The sequence below is a fragment of the Cydia pomonella genome, chromosome 16, assembly GCF_033807575.1.
Source record: "Cydia pomonella isolate Wapato2018A chromosome 16, ilCydPomo1, whole genome shotgun sequence".
NCBI lineage: Eukaryota > Metazoa > Arthropoda > Insecta > Lepidoptera > Tortricidae > Cydia > Cydia pomonella.
In genome coordinates, this window is record NC_084718.1 from 17,343,912 (window position 1) to 17,362,032 (window position 18,121).

Sequence of the window (18,121 nt, forward strand, 5' to 3'; positions counted from 1 at the left end):
AGAGTTCATATGGCCACCTCCTGTGTCCATCATCAGATCAGCTCGATGGTATCATAATATTACATTGCCACCCAACTAGAATATGTATGTATAGATTCAGCTCAATCAAATTATGGGAAGTGGGTAGGGAATGCAAACCGGTTTTAACCGAAACCGAAAAAACCGGTTAAAACCGATTTTTTGACGGAAAACCCAAAACCGGGTTTTTAGAATTTGAAAAAACCGGTTTCGGTTTTATTCGTTTTTTTTTTATTTACCTAAGTTGCATATTTTATTCATTATAAGGGTATAAATCGGTCCTAAACCGGTTGAATTGACATCAAATCAAATAATGTGGTGTTGTGTTAGTTTGATCATTTGTAACGCTAAATGAATTTTTACGGTACAAAATACAAAAATAAGATAAAGTATTGGCAGTGGCAGGACATCCGTGCTGGTGTACGAATTGTATAGTAGTACTTTTTAATAAAAATGGTTATAAAAGGTCTTATTTATAATTTTATTATGCGATGCGCTATAGAAAAATTCCACGTAATCAATTATATCAATGGCAGCTTTAGAGTCTTTTGTTGGTTCGGTGATAACGACTTACCGACAACCTTTTTTGTCTCTTTCGCACTAATAGGAAAGGGTAGTTCAAACCCTAAAGAATGGAATTACTTGACTACCTGTGTTTGCCCAGTTTAAGCTAACACTATCAGTTTCTACCCGTAATATACTAGAAGACAGCGAAAAACTTAGAGCAAGATTTCGGATTGGGCCATTTGATTTAAGACAAATAACATTAAATTATAAATTGATATTGTCATATATTTAAAAAAAATGACAAATGACAATGTCTAAACAACAAACCAAAAAAATAATTTAATAAAATTAGTTTGTTCCTATTCCTAGTTACAAATAACATTAAGTCATTTGACAATTCCCATACAATACAATAAAATAGTCAGATATTCTGTCTTTAATTTCGTGATAAAATCGTGTATATACTATACTAGCATTCGTTTTTACACGTGAAGCAATCTTTTCTTTATTCCATGGCGATGAATTTAAGAATTGTTGATTCTAATTATTAATGCCGCTAATTATTAATGACAGTGCCAACACTCCGCACAAAACTACTTTGGGCTACGTAGATGCTCCTCCTAACGCCATCTAGTGACCAGGAGAGAGAAATAATGATAAAAAATATTCTTGACAAATTACTTACGTTTTTTTCCTGCCGTTCATTATTACTCATAATAGTGATGATGATATTGTGGATATAGAACGACAGCGCCAGCATGCCACTCAAGACAGCCGCGTCCGTGCTGGCGGGGAGCTCCCCGGGCGTCGGGGCTACGTTGATGCCCCAACCCCAGCCTTTTACTATCACGAAGATCAGCAGATAGACCACAGAAAGAGTTCCTGTGAAAGAAAGGGCATATTAATCGCACCCTGCATGACTGTCGCCGCCTGGGTGTAGGACCTGTTCAATAATATTAAGATTATGGAAGGTAGAGGCAAGGAATAAAATCTCCTTAGGCAGAACTGTTGCAAAAATGTCTAATTAATAATATACCGACGAGTTATCGATACAGTCATGTGAACATTTTGTCAAGCCCTAGCGTAAAGTAACAGTTTAGGTTTTTACACAATAGTAGGTACATTTCGATGCTAGTGCGGAAAGTATGTCATTACTTCACGAGTACCGAGATATTTTAGACTAAGACTTGGGACGAGTGAAGAATGACATTTCCGCACATGTATCGAACGACGATTTTTAATACAGTTGCGAAAAAATAAGAAAAACAACAAGTACTTTTTTATGCATGTTCTATAAGACAGAAACAATTGTAAATGTAAAATATTATAATATTTAATAATAATAGTATAATATTTTACATTTACAATTACAATTGTTTGTGTGTTATAGAACATGCATAAAAAAAGTACTTGTTTGTTTTTCTTATTATTATACTTTATAAACACCTGTATATTTCACGAAAATGAATAATTTTAATTTATAAAGAATACAAGGAATACCATATAAATAATCACCGTGGTGTGGATTCCATTCACTAGCGTCCTTGAAAATGACAGTACTTGTAGCGCCATCTAGTAACGGATAGAAGTACTAAAAGAAAGTCTTGTATGGTGCAAGTGACTTACCCAGTGAATTAAACTTGGTGAAGAAAGACACGTTGCTAAAATTGAGCAGTGGGAAAACGAGTAGTGCCACGTAAAAAGGCACCGTGGTGTGGAGCCCCCAGTAACTGGAGTCGTGGGGCTCGGGTATTAACAGGGAGCCGTTGACGCCACCTTGCTTTGGGCAGAGCAGCGCTGTTGGATAGGTCGCGTTTGGACTGGAGAGGTCTGTGAAAAAATTATATAATAATAATAAAAATACGTTCCCTTACATATTACAAAAAAAACAGGAAAAAATATCTATAATATATACCTATCTTTAGGGTTGTCAACTATGTTTAAATAGTTTATATTGTATATAATTAGACAACAAGCTGAACACCTGCTATAGTTGACGATGAATTAGAGGCAGTTAATGACGTGTAGTATATATACTACGTTAGCGCTCAGAAGTACCAAAAAAGTTAAACCGGGCGCGACGCGTATCCACAAACCCCAGATTGAAAGACAAGAGTTCTTATACCTCAACAGATACAAGCTGGACTCACTCGCAAAAAAGTTGACAGTGTGTGACAGTTTGTGATAAATATCCAGAACACTATGTGTTACTAGCAGACTGAATCCATGCGCTAAACGCGCCGCCTTACCCATGAGCGAGAGACAAAGAATGGGAACTTACAGTTACACCTCATATAGATACATACTGGACTTACCTGCTAAGTAATAGACGGTGAAGTAGAGGAAGTTTGTGATCAGTATCCAGTACACTACTTTGGCGCCGGCGAATGGATAAAAACTTTATTTCAAAATATTATCGTGACAAAAAAAAAAACTTTTATTAAAAAATAAAACTAAAACTTAGGTCTGCTGTAGTTGCTGGACTAAACTAATTAATAACTACTAGATTTTTTTTGGCACGACTGTGTAGTCGCGAAAAGGCGCCGTCTCAACATATGCTGCAGCTTTGCAGCACTGGTATTCTGCCGGGACCTAGCAGCAGCTGCTGCAGCAGTGCGCGCGCAGACGAAGAAGTACTAGCAGACTGAATCCATGCACCAAACGTGCCGCCTAACCCATGAGTGAGAGACAATGAATGAGGAACTTACCTGAATAGATACAAGCCGGACTCACCCGCTAAATAGTTAACAGTGAAATAGAGGAAGTTGGTGATCAGGATCCAGTACACTACGTTGGCGCCCAGGAGGACTAGGAGACTGAATCCATGTGCCACGCGCGCCGCCCAGGGCCCGAGGAGGGACAGGCATAGAGCTGGGACCTCACAGGTCACTGTACCTGTCGAAATAGTTAAACATCTTCAATAGATTTCTGCTAAAGGTATTAATTATATACTTCTTTAATATATAGACAATCATTTCGTGCAGACATATATATACTTTGCACCTTCGGTGTCGATATTTCATACCTTGGCTGTACATGAAATACTTAATGGAAACAATAATGGAACAAATCCGAAAATCGTCACCAACTTTTACTATGCTGTTGGAGATGATACTGAGACACGCGTAATGACATCATCAAAATCCGCTTTTAAAGCCATCTAGCCAACTCGCCCGGACAATGGTATTTCAAGCGTGCAAACCGGACTAGATTCTAGTCTAGGTTTAATAATATCCTAATTCCTAATCCTTTTTGAATATTTAACATGATGTTTGTTGATTCTGAGCAGTACATAAGCCATGGTTATGATGGTTAGCAGGGAAGAACCCATCACTGTGTTCCATACTGAGAAACGGGAAGTCCTAGATTATTGGCGATACCCTGCGGTCAAGAGCGTGTGCGGATTCATTGATGATGTGAGTAGACGTGAGGCGTGAGTGGCGTGACTTGTCTTCAGCACCCTCGTCCCTCTCGACCTAGTAACTGCTTCAGCACTTTGTCTCCACTTTACTTTGTTACTAGCATTTCGAAAACACTCTGAAATATTGGTATCTGTGTAGGTTGAAGACCTCAAAACCGTGTGCCTGATTATCCTAGCACCAGTTCATAGATTGGTTGTTTCCGTAGATATTACTTGCCATGATGCTTGTTGACTCGAAGCAGAACATACGCGGTGTATAGACACAAGGCCGCCATCAACGCGACCAGCACCAGCGCTGCTGGCAGACCAGCACGCTCCACTCCCCAAGCCATGGTTAGCAGGGAAGAGCCCATCACTGTGTTCCATACTGAAAAACTGGAACAAAGCCAAGTTTTAAGAGGGAAGCACACCACATTATCGTCCATACAAAAAGAGAAAACGTTTTTCCACTTCTAAATATTTTCCATTCTCCTTGATTTTTTAGTATGTTATTGACACAATGAGAAACTAGGTTCATAGAGTTTTTTCCTTTTTTGGCAAAATTTACAAAACAAAAAAGCTCAGCGAGCATACGCGCGAGGCAATTTCCTCACGCACAAACTGGCCAGTGTAGACGCGCCTCGGCAGAGGCGCCGCGCGCTTTTCTCACCTGAGCGCGCCTAATCCTGATAAACCTAGAATATGTTATGCTGAAGCGATCGACTTCAAAATCAAAGTGATTTGTTAAGATTTAGTTAGTGGAAACCGTTTTCTCCCGAAATGATATTCATAGAAAAATTTCCGTTAGATTCGATAAGCTATAAGCGATAAGAGGCTTTAAAAAAAGTATGGAACGAATAACATTTGAAATGTATATGGAGTATAGACATACATAAACGTAAATGGTTTTTTTTTAATGATTTCTTATGGGTCATGGTTCTATGTGATTTTTATACTTACATTGTAACTAAAGAACTTTGTTTTTTCGATTCAACATTGATTGAATTATCTATTTTCTTCTTATACTCGTAAAGTGTGTTTGTCGGGTCCTGAAAATAATAAAACAACGTACTTATACACAAACTATACATGCCAATGATAGGTATAGCATATATATACTTATTATTGTTATCATTCAGAGTCCACTGTGTCCCACTGCTGGAACCAGTGATTGACTAGAACTGACGGATTTTATATGCATCTACCCGCGCCATGGTTTCCCTGAAGTTACCTGTTCTAAACTCACCGGACTGTGTGTGATACTCTCACAGGGCGGCTGGGCCGAGCCCATCAGCAATGGCGCTGCCTCTACCCGCGCCATCGTTGCCCTGAAGTTACCTGTTCTAAACTCTCCGGGCTATGTGTTACGATACTCTTATATGGCGGCTGGGCCGAGCCCAGCAACGGCGCTGCCTCTGCCCGCGCCATGGTTTCCCTGAAGTTACCTGTTCTAAACTCACCGGGCTATGTATTACGTTACTCTTATATGGCGGCTGGGCCGAGCCTTGCAACGGCGCTGCCTCTGCCTGCGCCATGGTTTCCCTGAAGTTACCTGTTCTAAACTCACCGGACTGTGTGTGATACTCTTATATGGCGGCTGGGCCGAGCCCAGCAACGGCGCCGCCTCTACCCGCGCCATGGTTTCCCTGTAGTTACCTGTCTCCAAGCTCACGCTGCTCCCCGATCTGCGAATGAAAGTCACTATTTCAGCAACTTGACAACTGGTAATGACAGTTCTCTATACATCCCTGGGGCGGTAAGTAGGTATATATATCGTGTCATTCATGTTTTAACTCGTATTGTCATGTCATTAAGGTTAGATTTGACAAATAAATTTATTAAAACGGCATAATTTCATAGAAGTTTGACTTTTAAATAACACATGTACGTACGTCTGTGCTATAAAAATTGCTGCAAAGTTATCTTGGTCTGACTCTACAACTCAAGTCCAGACTTATGTAAAATAAGTTTATGTAGTCAGTTGTTGCCGTATATGTAATTAGTTGAACATACGCGTTGTTTTTTTAAACTTCGTTAACTTCGAGGCTAACTGTATGGCATAGTTTTTTTCTTGTTTCCATAAAAAATAAAATTACCAGGACGTACCAGTTTCTACACCAATTTACCCTTTTCTTTACTATGACGAAGTTACTATAAATACAATAAACGAAATACTACTAATGTACGCAAATATTCGAGTACCTACATATATAGGTATATAACTATTGAGATAAGTATGTGTTTACGCATTAATGTGTGGTTCGACTGAGATAAAACGTTATTTTGTTGACCCAATGTTAAGGTAAGTATTCCGAAACCTTGGGTTGCTTGCATTTTACACAATGAATAGATTACTTTACTTACTTACCACAGTTACCACAAATTGAACTATAGTGAAGAGTAACATATTTTCAATGTCCTAACACGTCTATAAAACTACTAATGGGCTTAGTATGTACTTATTTGCCTTAAATACTCAAGTATATTTTGATCAAAATTTCACGCATATATAATTATAATAATGGTAGGTACTTTTATTTTGAATTTTCCGACTTACACAATAAGAAAAGTTTATTCAAAAAGCTTAAAAACTAAAAGGTAGGTATTTAGAATCACAATACAAAAAAAAAATACAATTTACCGGTCTAAGAATGAAATTGAAATAATAAATTATACTTACGCATAAGTGTATGACTGTTGCCTGTCGTCAAATAAATTTTCGTCTTCAGAAAGGTCTGAACCCCCACTGCCAAATAATCTATAAAAACAAAAAAAATATATTTATAATTCCTGATTTGTTTATTAAATTACTAGTAACCGGAAAGTTTGGCTACACAATGTTTAAAAACCTCGCTACTTTATTAACCACCAAAATATTTAAAAACAAAATCATCTGATACGTCAAAAATCACCTAAACAAATCTTAAACCCACTGCACCTATTAATTGTCTAGACTTCCAGAAAATCACTACACTGTAACTGTATTACATACCAGACGCCCTAAAAATGAACAATTACCTTTTAAATATCGAATACAAACGTACGTAACCTTAGGTTTATTAACAAAAAACTAAAAAATCGTTTTGGCGTGGTCTTCCCCAGAACCGTCGAGCGAGTGTGGAGAGGCTAGCTCGTCAGCATATTATATCTGCATTGTTTATATATTGAGATGCATGTTTATAAACAGTGAAGTTGCTATAGCTACAGTAAAAATACTCTAATCTGAGAGATTTATAGGCCATCGCCAGTTTATTGCGCAGATATGGGTCAATGTTTTGACTTAAACAAGTGGAGTTTTAGAAGAGTGGACGTTTTGGCAACGCAGTGGTTAACTGGTTATACCTATTAGGTATACTATTTGCCTGTAGGTTGTACGTGGAGTAGCTAACCTAACATTTTTACTTAACAATAATTAATTCTACTAATTCCAGCATTACCTTGTATATATTTAGTACTTAGGAAAAAAAAACATGTAAGCAAAATCTGTAACATGTATGCCGTGTTTACCTGTATAATTGGGTGATCAAGCAATCTTATTTTATAACTTGTCATTTATAAGTACCTATTTCGTTTTTATTGCACCTGTTGGCAAACCTTAATATACAAATTGGTTTCATTCCGCCGTCCCCTTCCGTAATAGACCTATAGCGGGATTGGGATCGAGCAGTGCCGGATTAAGACATTTTGATGCCCTAAGCATTTCTAGACCATGGTGCCCCCTCATCAAGATTACATTGAATTTTATTGGTAAATTGAGTGACGTTTATTGCCGCATTACTGCTGAGAATAGAATTTTCAATCCAACACATCATTTTATCACGGAAATTGACAGTACTGCAGCAGTAATGTTCCAACAGTATGTAAGGTCAAGTGTTAGCAAATTGAAGATCGTGCTTCGCATAAGGCCGGAGGCGAGCCAACCAATATCCAAGTGTGAGAAGACATAAAAGGCATAGGCTGTTCTCCGCACAGGGTTTTGCAACCTCTAGAGCTTTCCTGCGAAGCTCATTCATGTGAGAGCAAAGGCAGAGCTTCAGTAGGAGCTTAGTAACTTAATAGGGTAAGTTTTAAAATTACCACTGACCCGATGTTTCAAAAACGGCGTGGTCCCCTTGGTCTCGGAGAAGACTGGGTAAAGTCGACATCAGACGTTGGAGGTAATTTTAGAACTTAATCAAACGCGATTAAGTCCCGTTTTCTTAAATAATAATGTGTCACAATTAGGCCAATAAAATTAGATTTTTTCGAATTTGGTCCTAAAATGCGTGTAATCCGAGTTTGCTCCATTCCAGGAGGTGTGCATAATTGTTTCCTCTTTTTCAGTTTTTTTGCTTGAAAATCGAAAACGGTACGTCCGGCGTAAAATTTGTTCTAATTATGATTAAAACTGATATCTGAGGATCCGAAATGTAATTTAATTATGTTCTTGCAATAAAACATATTGATTTATTGAAGGTACCCTAATATGTATTCCTAGTCTAAATTGTATAAAAAGGTCGACATTTTTTATTTTTGGTAAAATCATGTTAAAAATCCAAAACGCCTTCTTACCAGTGTCTAATCCACGAACTGTCCTATGTCCTTCAAAATCAAGTGGTTTCGAAAGGAAAAAAATATCTCCTAAGGATCCCAAAATGTATGCCCCCTGGGATGGAGCAAACTTGGATTACACGCATTTAGAATGAAATGAAAGTATTAAAACATTTTCCAGCTTGCTGGGAATTAATTCCTCTAAACGCTATTTTTGGATTTAATTTGATTGGCCTAAATCGTGAAAGTTTAAATCAGTGTTTTTAAAGGCAAAGTCTAAGGCTGAGCTTTTCATAAGGCTGAACGCGCGGAGCGTTCGATCAGCGCTTACGGATGAGGCCAAAGGTCGAGCTGGAAGAAAGCATTTGAATTTGACCATTGGCGAGGTATGAATGGCTGAACGTCCGGAGCGTCCGATCGTGGTGGGTTATCATACAATACAACTGATGGCGAGGTGTGAGCAAGGCAGAACGCCCAGCTTCGAGAGAGGACAGCTTAGATTCGGATCCATGTTAAGGGAAAGTAAGGCAGTTTGCACAAAGTAGAAGGCCTAGCGTCGCATAAGACCTAACGCCGAACTGCAAAAGAGTGGCTTGAAATCGAACCTATGTAATCACGGTTCCCCTACTGCTCGGCCTTTGGCTTAAGTGGAAACCGAAGCTTAATAAGTTGCTTTTGGTTTTGTGCCTTCGCGGGGCCCTTTATAACAGTTTGACAATTAGGTCGCAGGATCGTGGTTCTGCAGCAACTCGGCCAGGCCGACACATCTGGCGTGCAAGAGAGCAAAATTCGCTACAAAATCGGTAATCTACGTCGAAAAAATCGGTTGGCCACAAGCCCGACGACGGTAAGATATTTTGGCTATGAGCTTTGAGGGCCTCCGCGCAGGGTTGGTGATGTGCTTACGTGTCCTCACTCTATTACGACCCTTCGTTATTAGATGGGTACTTGCACACGTCAAAGTCGACAAAAAGTTTCGTGTACATAAGTACTACGACTGCGATGCAGCCTGCGCGTTTTTTTCCTACGATTTTGGTGCCCCCCTAGACGTGGTGCCCTAAGCAAGTGCTTATTTTGCTTAATGGTTAATCCGGCACTGGGATCGAGGCCGCAAGCCAGGGACAATCTTACAGTAGGACCATGGTATGCCATGGACCGGCCTTGACGTAGAGACCGCCATATACAATTAGCTTTTAAAGACCTTCGCATTATTTAAGTACTTGTGCAAGTGAACCGAGGGCACAGATTATATATTACAGAATCAAAATGACTCATAAAGCGGTCACGCAATTTTGCGGCTGGGTTTACAGTCAGCATCAAAAATAATGGATCAGACTGCGCGTCAAAAGTATCTAACATTCTCTAATAACTTAACAAAAGGAGATATGTTTCTAGGCCCACTTGCTCCATTCCACTAACCAGAGGTTAACTGGTTAACCTCGAGTGCAAGTGCCCCTAAATGTAGAACAATGAGGGCTACCGTTTTTTGCTCACCAGTTGACGCCATTGTAGGTGGTCCAAAAAACATCTCTCAAAATTCTGCTATGCTTAAAAATTAAACGTTCTAATGTACACAAAAGTACTAAACGACTAAATGCCGTTTCTTATACCTGTTTCATTTTGCATATATTTTTAGTTGACACTTTTTTGAGACCACTAACATTTATTGAAAAGCGCTGGTGGCCTAGCGGTAAGAGCGTGCGACTTGCAATCCGGAGGTCGCGGGTTCAAACCCCGGCTCGTATCAATAAGTTTTTCGGAAATTATTTGATATTCACCAGTCGCTTTTCGGTGAAGGAAAACATCGTGAGGAAACCGGACTAATCCCAATAAGACCTCGTTTACCCTCTGGTTTGAAAGGTCAGATGGCAGTCGCTTTCGTAAAAACTAGTGCCTACGCCAATTCTCGGGATTATTTGCTAAGCGGAAGAGTAATAAAGACCAAAATGTTCTTGGGCGAATTGGGGCGGCGGTTGAGGGAGAGAGGTCATGACCCTCTTTCCGGGGCATTCCTGATGCAGAGGCTGTCTATTGATAGATCAACGCGATGAGCGTGATGGGCACCTTTGCGTCTGAAAGAGGCTCGGGACGGGTTGTTTGACTAGGTTTTTTTTTACTTTTGGTGCGTTGTTTCATCTGCTACTATTGATGCTGACTGTAGGTTGGTTGTACTTAGTCCTTTATTATTATCCCCCTAGTAACTTTATCAGGGCTAAGTAATGACGGGGTTAAATGACGCACAAATTGACCGATAAAGGTATCGATGACTCAAGGGCCGAGCGGAGACGTCGCCGCCGCCTGCCTTGATCCTTGCTCTGGGTTCATTCCAAATCGATCATAATTCATATCATACATCCATTATCCTTTTTCACGTGGATATCACTTTTACGCGGTTATCATATTGATGCAGAGCCGCATGGCGCTCCGTTGTGTGGATTCACATCTAATGTGAAGACCGCCCGGATGTAAAGACGTCATCATCATATTAGCCCTTTATCGCCCACTGCTGAGCATAGGCCTATCTTCTAGTACGCCACTTGCCCCGGTCCTGAGCTAATCGCATCCAGAAGTGACCCGCAATTTTCCGAATGTCGTCCACCCAACGAGCCAACGGACGCCAGGGGCTTCTGGGGCGGGGATGTAAAGACGACCACTGACTAACAGTTCGCCGGACGATATCGGCCGGTCCGTCGTTCGGAACTGTCAATTATTGTTCTAACTGACAGGCTGATATCGGCCGGCGGCCTGTTAGTCAGTGCTCGGCTTTAGAGAACAAATCGGCCAAGAGCATGTCGGCTATGCTACTGAGCATGGATTGTAGGGTTCCGTTAGTTACCAGTCCGTCAGAATAAGCTAAACGGGGGCTATTAGTAAGTCTTAGTCAGTATCATATTTACTTTATCAAAAAATGGTTTGTTGGAGACCCTTATTCGTTTTGAAGTACCTATCCAACGACACCCCACACTGTGGGGGTAATTTATACCCCATTTATCAGACTGAAAAAAAAACAACTCGGTTATCAACTTATCTCTAGGTACCTAGATGGGGATCTGAATGATTCTTAGAAAAATCCTATCCAATTGCTTACAGTTCTGAATAAAATCTGGCCTGGTTATGGTAAGGGAAAGCAGTCAGCAGAATGTCATCTGATATCTATAAGGACCTATATGTAGGTAGGTAACATATTCTGAATATTATGATAAGATTAAAATAGCAACGACTGCAATATATGATCGTGAATCTATTTGAATGACGATTAGCAACATAATTATTAATTTGGTTTATAAATAGTTCCTATAATCAGATGAAGCCCAGTTTCAAGTTCTTATCTATAAACAAAGACAAGTAGTGAGAAAGGCCAGTAGTTGTAATACAAAGTCGCATGTATCAATATTTGTCATAGTTGGCGTCAATTAATGTATAGGTATGTGAGGGTGAGATATAGCGTTTTATACACACCTATAAGTTTTTGTAAGCCCGTGTATTCGCGTAAAGACTAGCGGCCCGATTCGAAGAATGAGTAAGACACGTTTAAGATCTTGGAAAGATTTTTAAAAGATTGATAACCAAAGGACATGTCAAAATTTATGATTATTTCGATTCCGCTGTGATCCCAATAAGATCTGTCTACGATATTTTATTTCTAACGTCGAAGTGACATTGGTTTCCCGAATCGAACTACTTCTGTCAATTATACGACATACAAACGATATCTAAATGAGAACTTATCGTAATCGTATCTCATTCTTCGAATCGGGCCGCAAATGGGAAATAGAAGCGCGTGTAAGCGCGCAACGGCGGAACGACCGTGCACGCGCAGAAAAAATACGCTAATTTGAAACCGCTCTTACATTCTTTATATTTTCTCGCATTGGATTTAGAATTTTGGCCCGTCGTTTTTTAAGTAGGTATCCTTTATTCTTTCTGTGTCGGCTTACGGGATTACGTTCGTTTTTAACGAATATCAAACCGCCAGCGTCTTGGAATAAGACCTCGCTCATGCTCATAACGGCATCTAGTCACAATAATGAATGCGGCGCGCGAACTTAGTACAGGATATGAAAATTGGCAGTCTGTGTTGTATACCTGTCTGAGTTGTATAGCACGTGCCAGATAGATTGTGCTCAAATTGGGTGCATAATAGATTCATTACGAGAGTACGATATCGATTCCTACCAGTAACCCTACAAACATTTATGTAATAAAACCCAATAATGTTTTATAGGTTTTAATGATAAAATAAGTAGGTGTCGGGCCACGCTCAGTGTAGGGTTCCGTAGTTACTCTTCCGTCACAATAAGCTAAACTGGAGCTTAAAGTATAGTAAATTGTTAACCAAGGGATGAAACGGTACCTTTCACGCGAGTAACGCGAGTTAAACAAATAGGCAAATTTGCATAATCAGTACCTAATTAAAGTAAGTCTTTTTACTATGAAGGGGAAACTTTCTGCGATAACTCAAAAACAGCTAAACTGATCATGTCCGCTATAGTTTTCGTTTAATGTCTTTCTTAAGCTCTACTTCTACGATTTTTTTCATATTTTTTGGACCTATGGTTCAAAAGTTAGAGGGGGGGGGGACATTTTTTTTTTCTTTCGGAGCGATTATCTCCGAATATATACACTTTATCAAAAATTGTTTGTTGAAGACCCCTATTAGTTTTGAAAGACCTTTCCAACGATACCCCACACTGTAGGGTTGAAGCAGAAAAAAAATTTAGATTTTATTGTAAGACTTTGTCGGCTTTATTGATTTATATATCCATGCCGAATTTCAGCTTTCTAGCACTAACGACCACGGAGCAAAGCCTCGGACAGACAGACAGACAGACAGACAGACGGACATGGCGAAACTATAAGGGTTCCTAGTTGACTACGGAACCCTAAAAAATAGAAAAAAAAAACAATACATTTTGGAGGTTCCCCATACTTAGAACTGAAACTAAAAAAATCTTTTTTCATCAGACCTATACGTGTGGGGTATCTATGGATAGATCTTTAAAAATGATATTGAGGTTTCTAATATCATTTTTTTCTAAACTGAATAGTTTGCGCGAGAGACACTTCCAAAGTGGTAAAATGTGTGTCCCCCCCCCCCCCCCCCTGTAACTTCTAAAATAACAAAATGAAAAATCTAAAAAAAAATATATGATATACATTACCATGCAAAATTCCACCGAAAATTGGTTTGAACGAGATCTAGTAAGTAGTTTTTTTTTTAATACGTCATAAAATTAAAAAAAAATATATATATTTTCATCAAATCCATACGTCGTGTGGGCTATGGATAGGTCTTCAAAAATGATATTGAGGTTTCTAATATCATTTTTTCTAAACTGAATATTTTGCGCGAGAGACACTTCCAAAGTGAAAAAATGTGTCCCCCCCCCCTGTAACTTCTAAAGTAACAGAATGAAAAATCAAAAAAAAAATGATATACATTACCATGCAAACTTTCACTGAAAATTGGTTTGGACGAGATCTAGTAAGTAGTTTTTTTTTAATAGGTCATAAATGGTACGGATTAGTACGGAACCCTTCATGGGCGAGTCCGACTCGCACTTGGCCGCTTTTTTTTAAACAATATCAAGTAATGCAGAATATTGATCTAAAGTTATAGTTTTCCCTTAATTAATATACATTTTCTTATGTACTGCAGTGGCGGACCGTTCAAAGAACTCGATTCCCACCGGCTTGTCTAATTTTAGCCCGTTGAGTACTTTCACGATCGGCTCATGGAAAAAAGGAAAGCAAAGTCAGCTCCGGGTTCCCTACGAATATTTGTGACGCGCCGCCACTGATGTACTGCTATTATATTGCACACAAAACTGCCGACAGTCGGTTTTCCTCCATTTTGACGTGATCCTTTATCTGTTTGCATGAATTATCGCTGCACCTTCTATTTGATTTATTAATTGACACGCAAACTGCGACATATCATATGATGACGAAACTCTAATCGATATTTCGTCATCCTAGTGTTTACTGTATTTATAGATGGGGTTAAATCTATGTAATTTGCTTATGACAAGTTACGTACCTACTCACATACCCAGTAGGTAATATCGGTTAAATCTATTAGTATCTGATTAGTATAGGGAGCGTGCATGAACTGTAGGAGGCAGCACAGGAGCTGTCAGATTTTTGGCGCGAGGCGTAAACGTGATGTTTATTGTTCCAATGTAACCCACAAGATGGCAGAACCTACTATGCACAAGAAAACACGTGACGTGTAAATGTACATGTTTATGGTTCTGCTTCAGGCCACAAGATGACAGAACCTACTATGCACAAGAAAACACGTGACGTGTAAATGTACATGTTTATGGTTCTGCTTCAGGCCACAAGATGGCAGAACCTACTATGCACAAGAAAACACGTGACGTGTAAATGTACATGTTTATGGTTCTGCTTCAGGCCACAAGATGGCAGAACCTACTATGCACAAGAAAACACGTGACGTGTAAATGTACATGTTTATGGTTCTGCTTCAGGCCACAAGATGGCAGAACCTACTATGCACAAGAAAACACGTGACGTGTAAATGTACATGTTTATGGTTCTGCTTCAGGCCACAAGATGGCAGACCCAACACCGCGCACGGTCCCTATAGTATAAAGTCCTTGACAAAGTCGTGCTTAGAATTTGCCAACGAATGTAGATGGCGCTAGCTCCGTACGTAATACAGTCACTCCGATTCTTGACGAGACGACATTTGAAAATTCTGTAACCATAGATCTCCGTACAACGCCATCTTCAGCGGCTAAAATCGGGTGCAACGTTTTTAAGGTTCCGTACCCAAAGGGTCAAACGGGAACCTATTACTGAGACTTCGCTGTCCGTCCGTCCGTCTATCACCAGGCTGTATCTCATGAACGGTGATAGCTAGACAGTTGATATTTTCACAGATGATGTATTTCTGTTGCTGCTATAACAACAAATTACAAAAAACAGAATAAAATTAATATTTAAGGGCTTTTATTTGTAAGTAATATTAATATTTTATTAATATTTACAACAAACATAATTTTTTGGCGTTTTTATAAATAATTGTACGGAACACTTTGTGCGCGAGTCCGACTCGCACTTGGCCGGTTTTTTTTTCTTAGAGTTAATTTATTTATTTATACAAGGAATTCCAACAGCTATAAAAAATACATTAAACTTTTTAGATAGTAGTACAAAGCCAATTACAGGAACTCGCAAATAGAATACATCTTATGTAATAATATTATAGGTAGGCAACTAATATAAATTTGTACACAGATTGACTTATTCCCAAAGTATTAAGCACAATAATAAGGCATGTGTTTGATGTAGTAGGTTAGGCACTAGACGACGATATACCTATGTAACATATAGTTATATATATATGCAGCGTGTTTTAAATAGGTATTCTATATTCTGTTTGTGTTAAGGTAGACATACACTAACCATAGTAACTATAGAATCCGGACAGCGACAAAAAAATCCTATCCTGTCACATCGCTAAATATCTCGAGAACCACTTAAGCTATCGATCTGAAATTTGGAATAGTTATGAACAACGCTAACCCAGACACATTGAAAGTATTTTTTTTATTAACTATGAAAAATGCCCAATTTGAAGAGGGCAATTTTTTTAAAGTGTAGTGAGTAGGTCAAGTGGGGTATCATTTGAAAGAGCTCAAATTGTACATTCCAAAACATATTTTTCTTTTTTTTCATAGAGAAAAAAAATATTTATGAAGGAAAATGTGAAAAAAAATACCGAAACCCCCCTCCCCCCAACCCTCCCATATCTCCGAAGTTTACCGACGAAAAATTAAGAAATTTTTACATCATATTAACATTACTATAAATTATACAGAAAAAATATAATCAGACCTCTATCTTGATAACTTTTTTTTAATTAATTAAAATGCCTTCCAATTTTAGTTTGCAATTTAACCAACTTTACGCGTGTTTATTACACCGGATATTTCTATGAGATTACATTAAATACACTCGTTTTCAAATAAAAGATCAATTTTTGAAATCGGTTTACATATATGATAGAGAATTATCCTCGAAAAACCAACATACGTGCATTGCATCGCGCATTAGTTAGATAATTTGCCGATAGATGGCGCTGTACACAAATATACTTAGTATAGGTACTTCTGTTCAAAAGTCTTTCGCCTTTATAGTTACACGAGATAATTCAAAGTTTGTACGGAACCCTCGGTCGGTGCGCGAGTAAAACGAACTCTCACTTGACCGGTTTTTTTTTCTATGCCCTTTGCTACTTCTAAACCCTTGTTCTATAAAAAAATTACTAGGTAGTAGGTACCTAGTTAGCCTAATTACCTACGTACCATAATTCCACGTACTAACACTTAAACACACAAACACGTTGTTTGCACAATACCTACTGATGACGGTGCTGGCAAAGTGCTGTTAAACATACTCACTTAATTTGTTCAGCCTGAACAGTTCAGGCGCTTTTATTTGTAAGTATCTAAGACAGCAAAACATATGTACCTACTACTAAATATCAAAACACGAAGGCAGAGATGTAAAACTATGTATACTACTAATACTTATTCATTGAAAAGCTATCTAGTCATAGTAGATAAGTATATACTTTAATTTTAACCTTTCGTCTATAAGTATTTGATAAGGATCCTGACCTAATGTTTAGTCAACTATTTACGGCTTTCACGAGAACTATATTTTCTGCTCTGGGCGGCACGACCCAGGTTAAAATCGTCAATTCAATATATACTTAATACCCACGATTTTTGATCACCACACATACGAAAAGTTTGAAACCGGGACGAAATTCTAACGATCCTTCATATTTCAAAACAGTCGTTCCGTTTGGGCAGACCATAACTTAGCCTACTCGTGGTATGCCAATGAAATAATACTAGGTGTACATGTCTTATGTACACATTTGTACCTAGGTTGAAAAACATTACCTACTTATTATTTTTTCTTTCTAGGACGAATAAATTACAAGCTTTTATTTAACTTGCTCTGTTAGTTCGTGTCATTCGTGGAAGTTAATTTTACTCACTTCCCGATTTCTGACTGAGCTGGAATTTTGCATACATATGATATATAGGAGGACAATAATATTATGATGACATGGACATGGAGCTGATCTGATGATGGAGATAGGAGGTGGCCATAGGAACTCTGTGAAACCTAATTGTGTTTGGGTTTCATAGAATTGTCTCGATGAGAGACTGTTGAAAGAAAAATACACTCAGCTTAAAAAAAAATTGTTTAAAAAAAATTATAGTTACCGGAGCGTGAAATAACCGAGAAAAAATATATGTCGTAGGATATAAAACTCACTCGAATCATAGCACGCGTCTATTCAACCCTTCGGAATTCAGATTTGACCTCTTGTCTGTGTATGATAAAAATCCTTACCGAATTTTTTGTCATCTTTTTACATTTTTTATTTTTTGAGAACAATTTTTTCTGCTCTTTACAACACAACATAGGTTTGAAGCCACGATTTTTGATCACCACGCATGCACATATGAAAGGTTAGAAATTCACATATTTAAATCTGAACTCATATACCCCCGATTCTTGGTCAGAAAAAAAAACTCACTCAAAATGGTCGTCAGAAGCCGAATTCCCGGAGCTCTGCGAGTCACGTCTCACGTTTCTGCGCGCATTGATTTTGAC

General features: G+C 38.6%; 1 protein-coding gene across 1 annotated transcript in view; it reads right to left on the reverse strand.

The window, feature by feature from the left end:
- LOC133526102 (sodium-coupled neutral amino acid transporter 9 homolog) overlaps positions 1 to 18,121 on the reverse strand; it is a 23,899-nt gene extending 5,778 nt beyond the window's left edge. Inside the window, exons 1-8 of the mRNA XM_061862565.1 lie at positions 18,045 to 18,121; positions 6,606 to 6,683; positions 5,493 to 5,610; positions 4,886 to 4,974; positions 4,164 to 4,321; positions 3,259 to 3,420; positions 2,152 to 2,355; positions 1,211 to 1,407 (exon numbers count right to left, since the gene is read on the reverse strand). Coding sequence (XP_061718549.1) covers positions 1,211 to 1,407; positions 2,152 to 2,355; positions 3,259 to 3,420; positions 4,164 to 4,321; positions 4,886 to 4,974; positions 5,493 to 5,564 — 882 coding nt within the window. The 5' untranslated portion in view covers positions 5,565 to 5,610; positions 6,606 to 6,683; positions 18,045 to 18,121. The remainder of the gene's footprint in view (positions 1 to 1,210; positions 1,408 to 2,151; positions 2,356 to 3,258; positions 3,421 to 4,163; positions 4,322 to 4,885; positions 4,975 to 5,492; positions 5,611 to 6,605; positions 6,684 to 18,044) is intronic.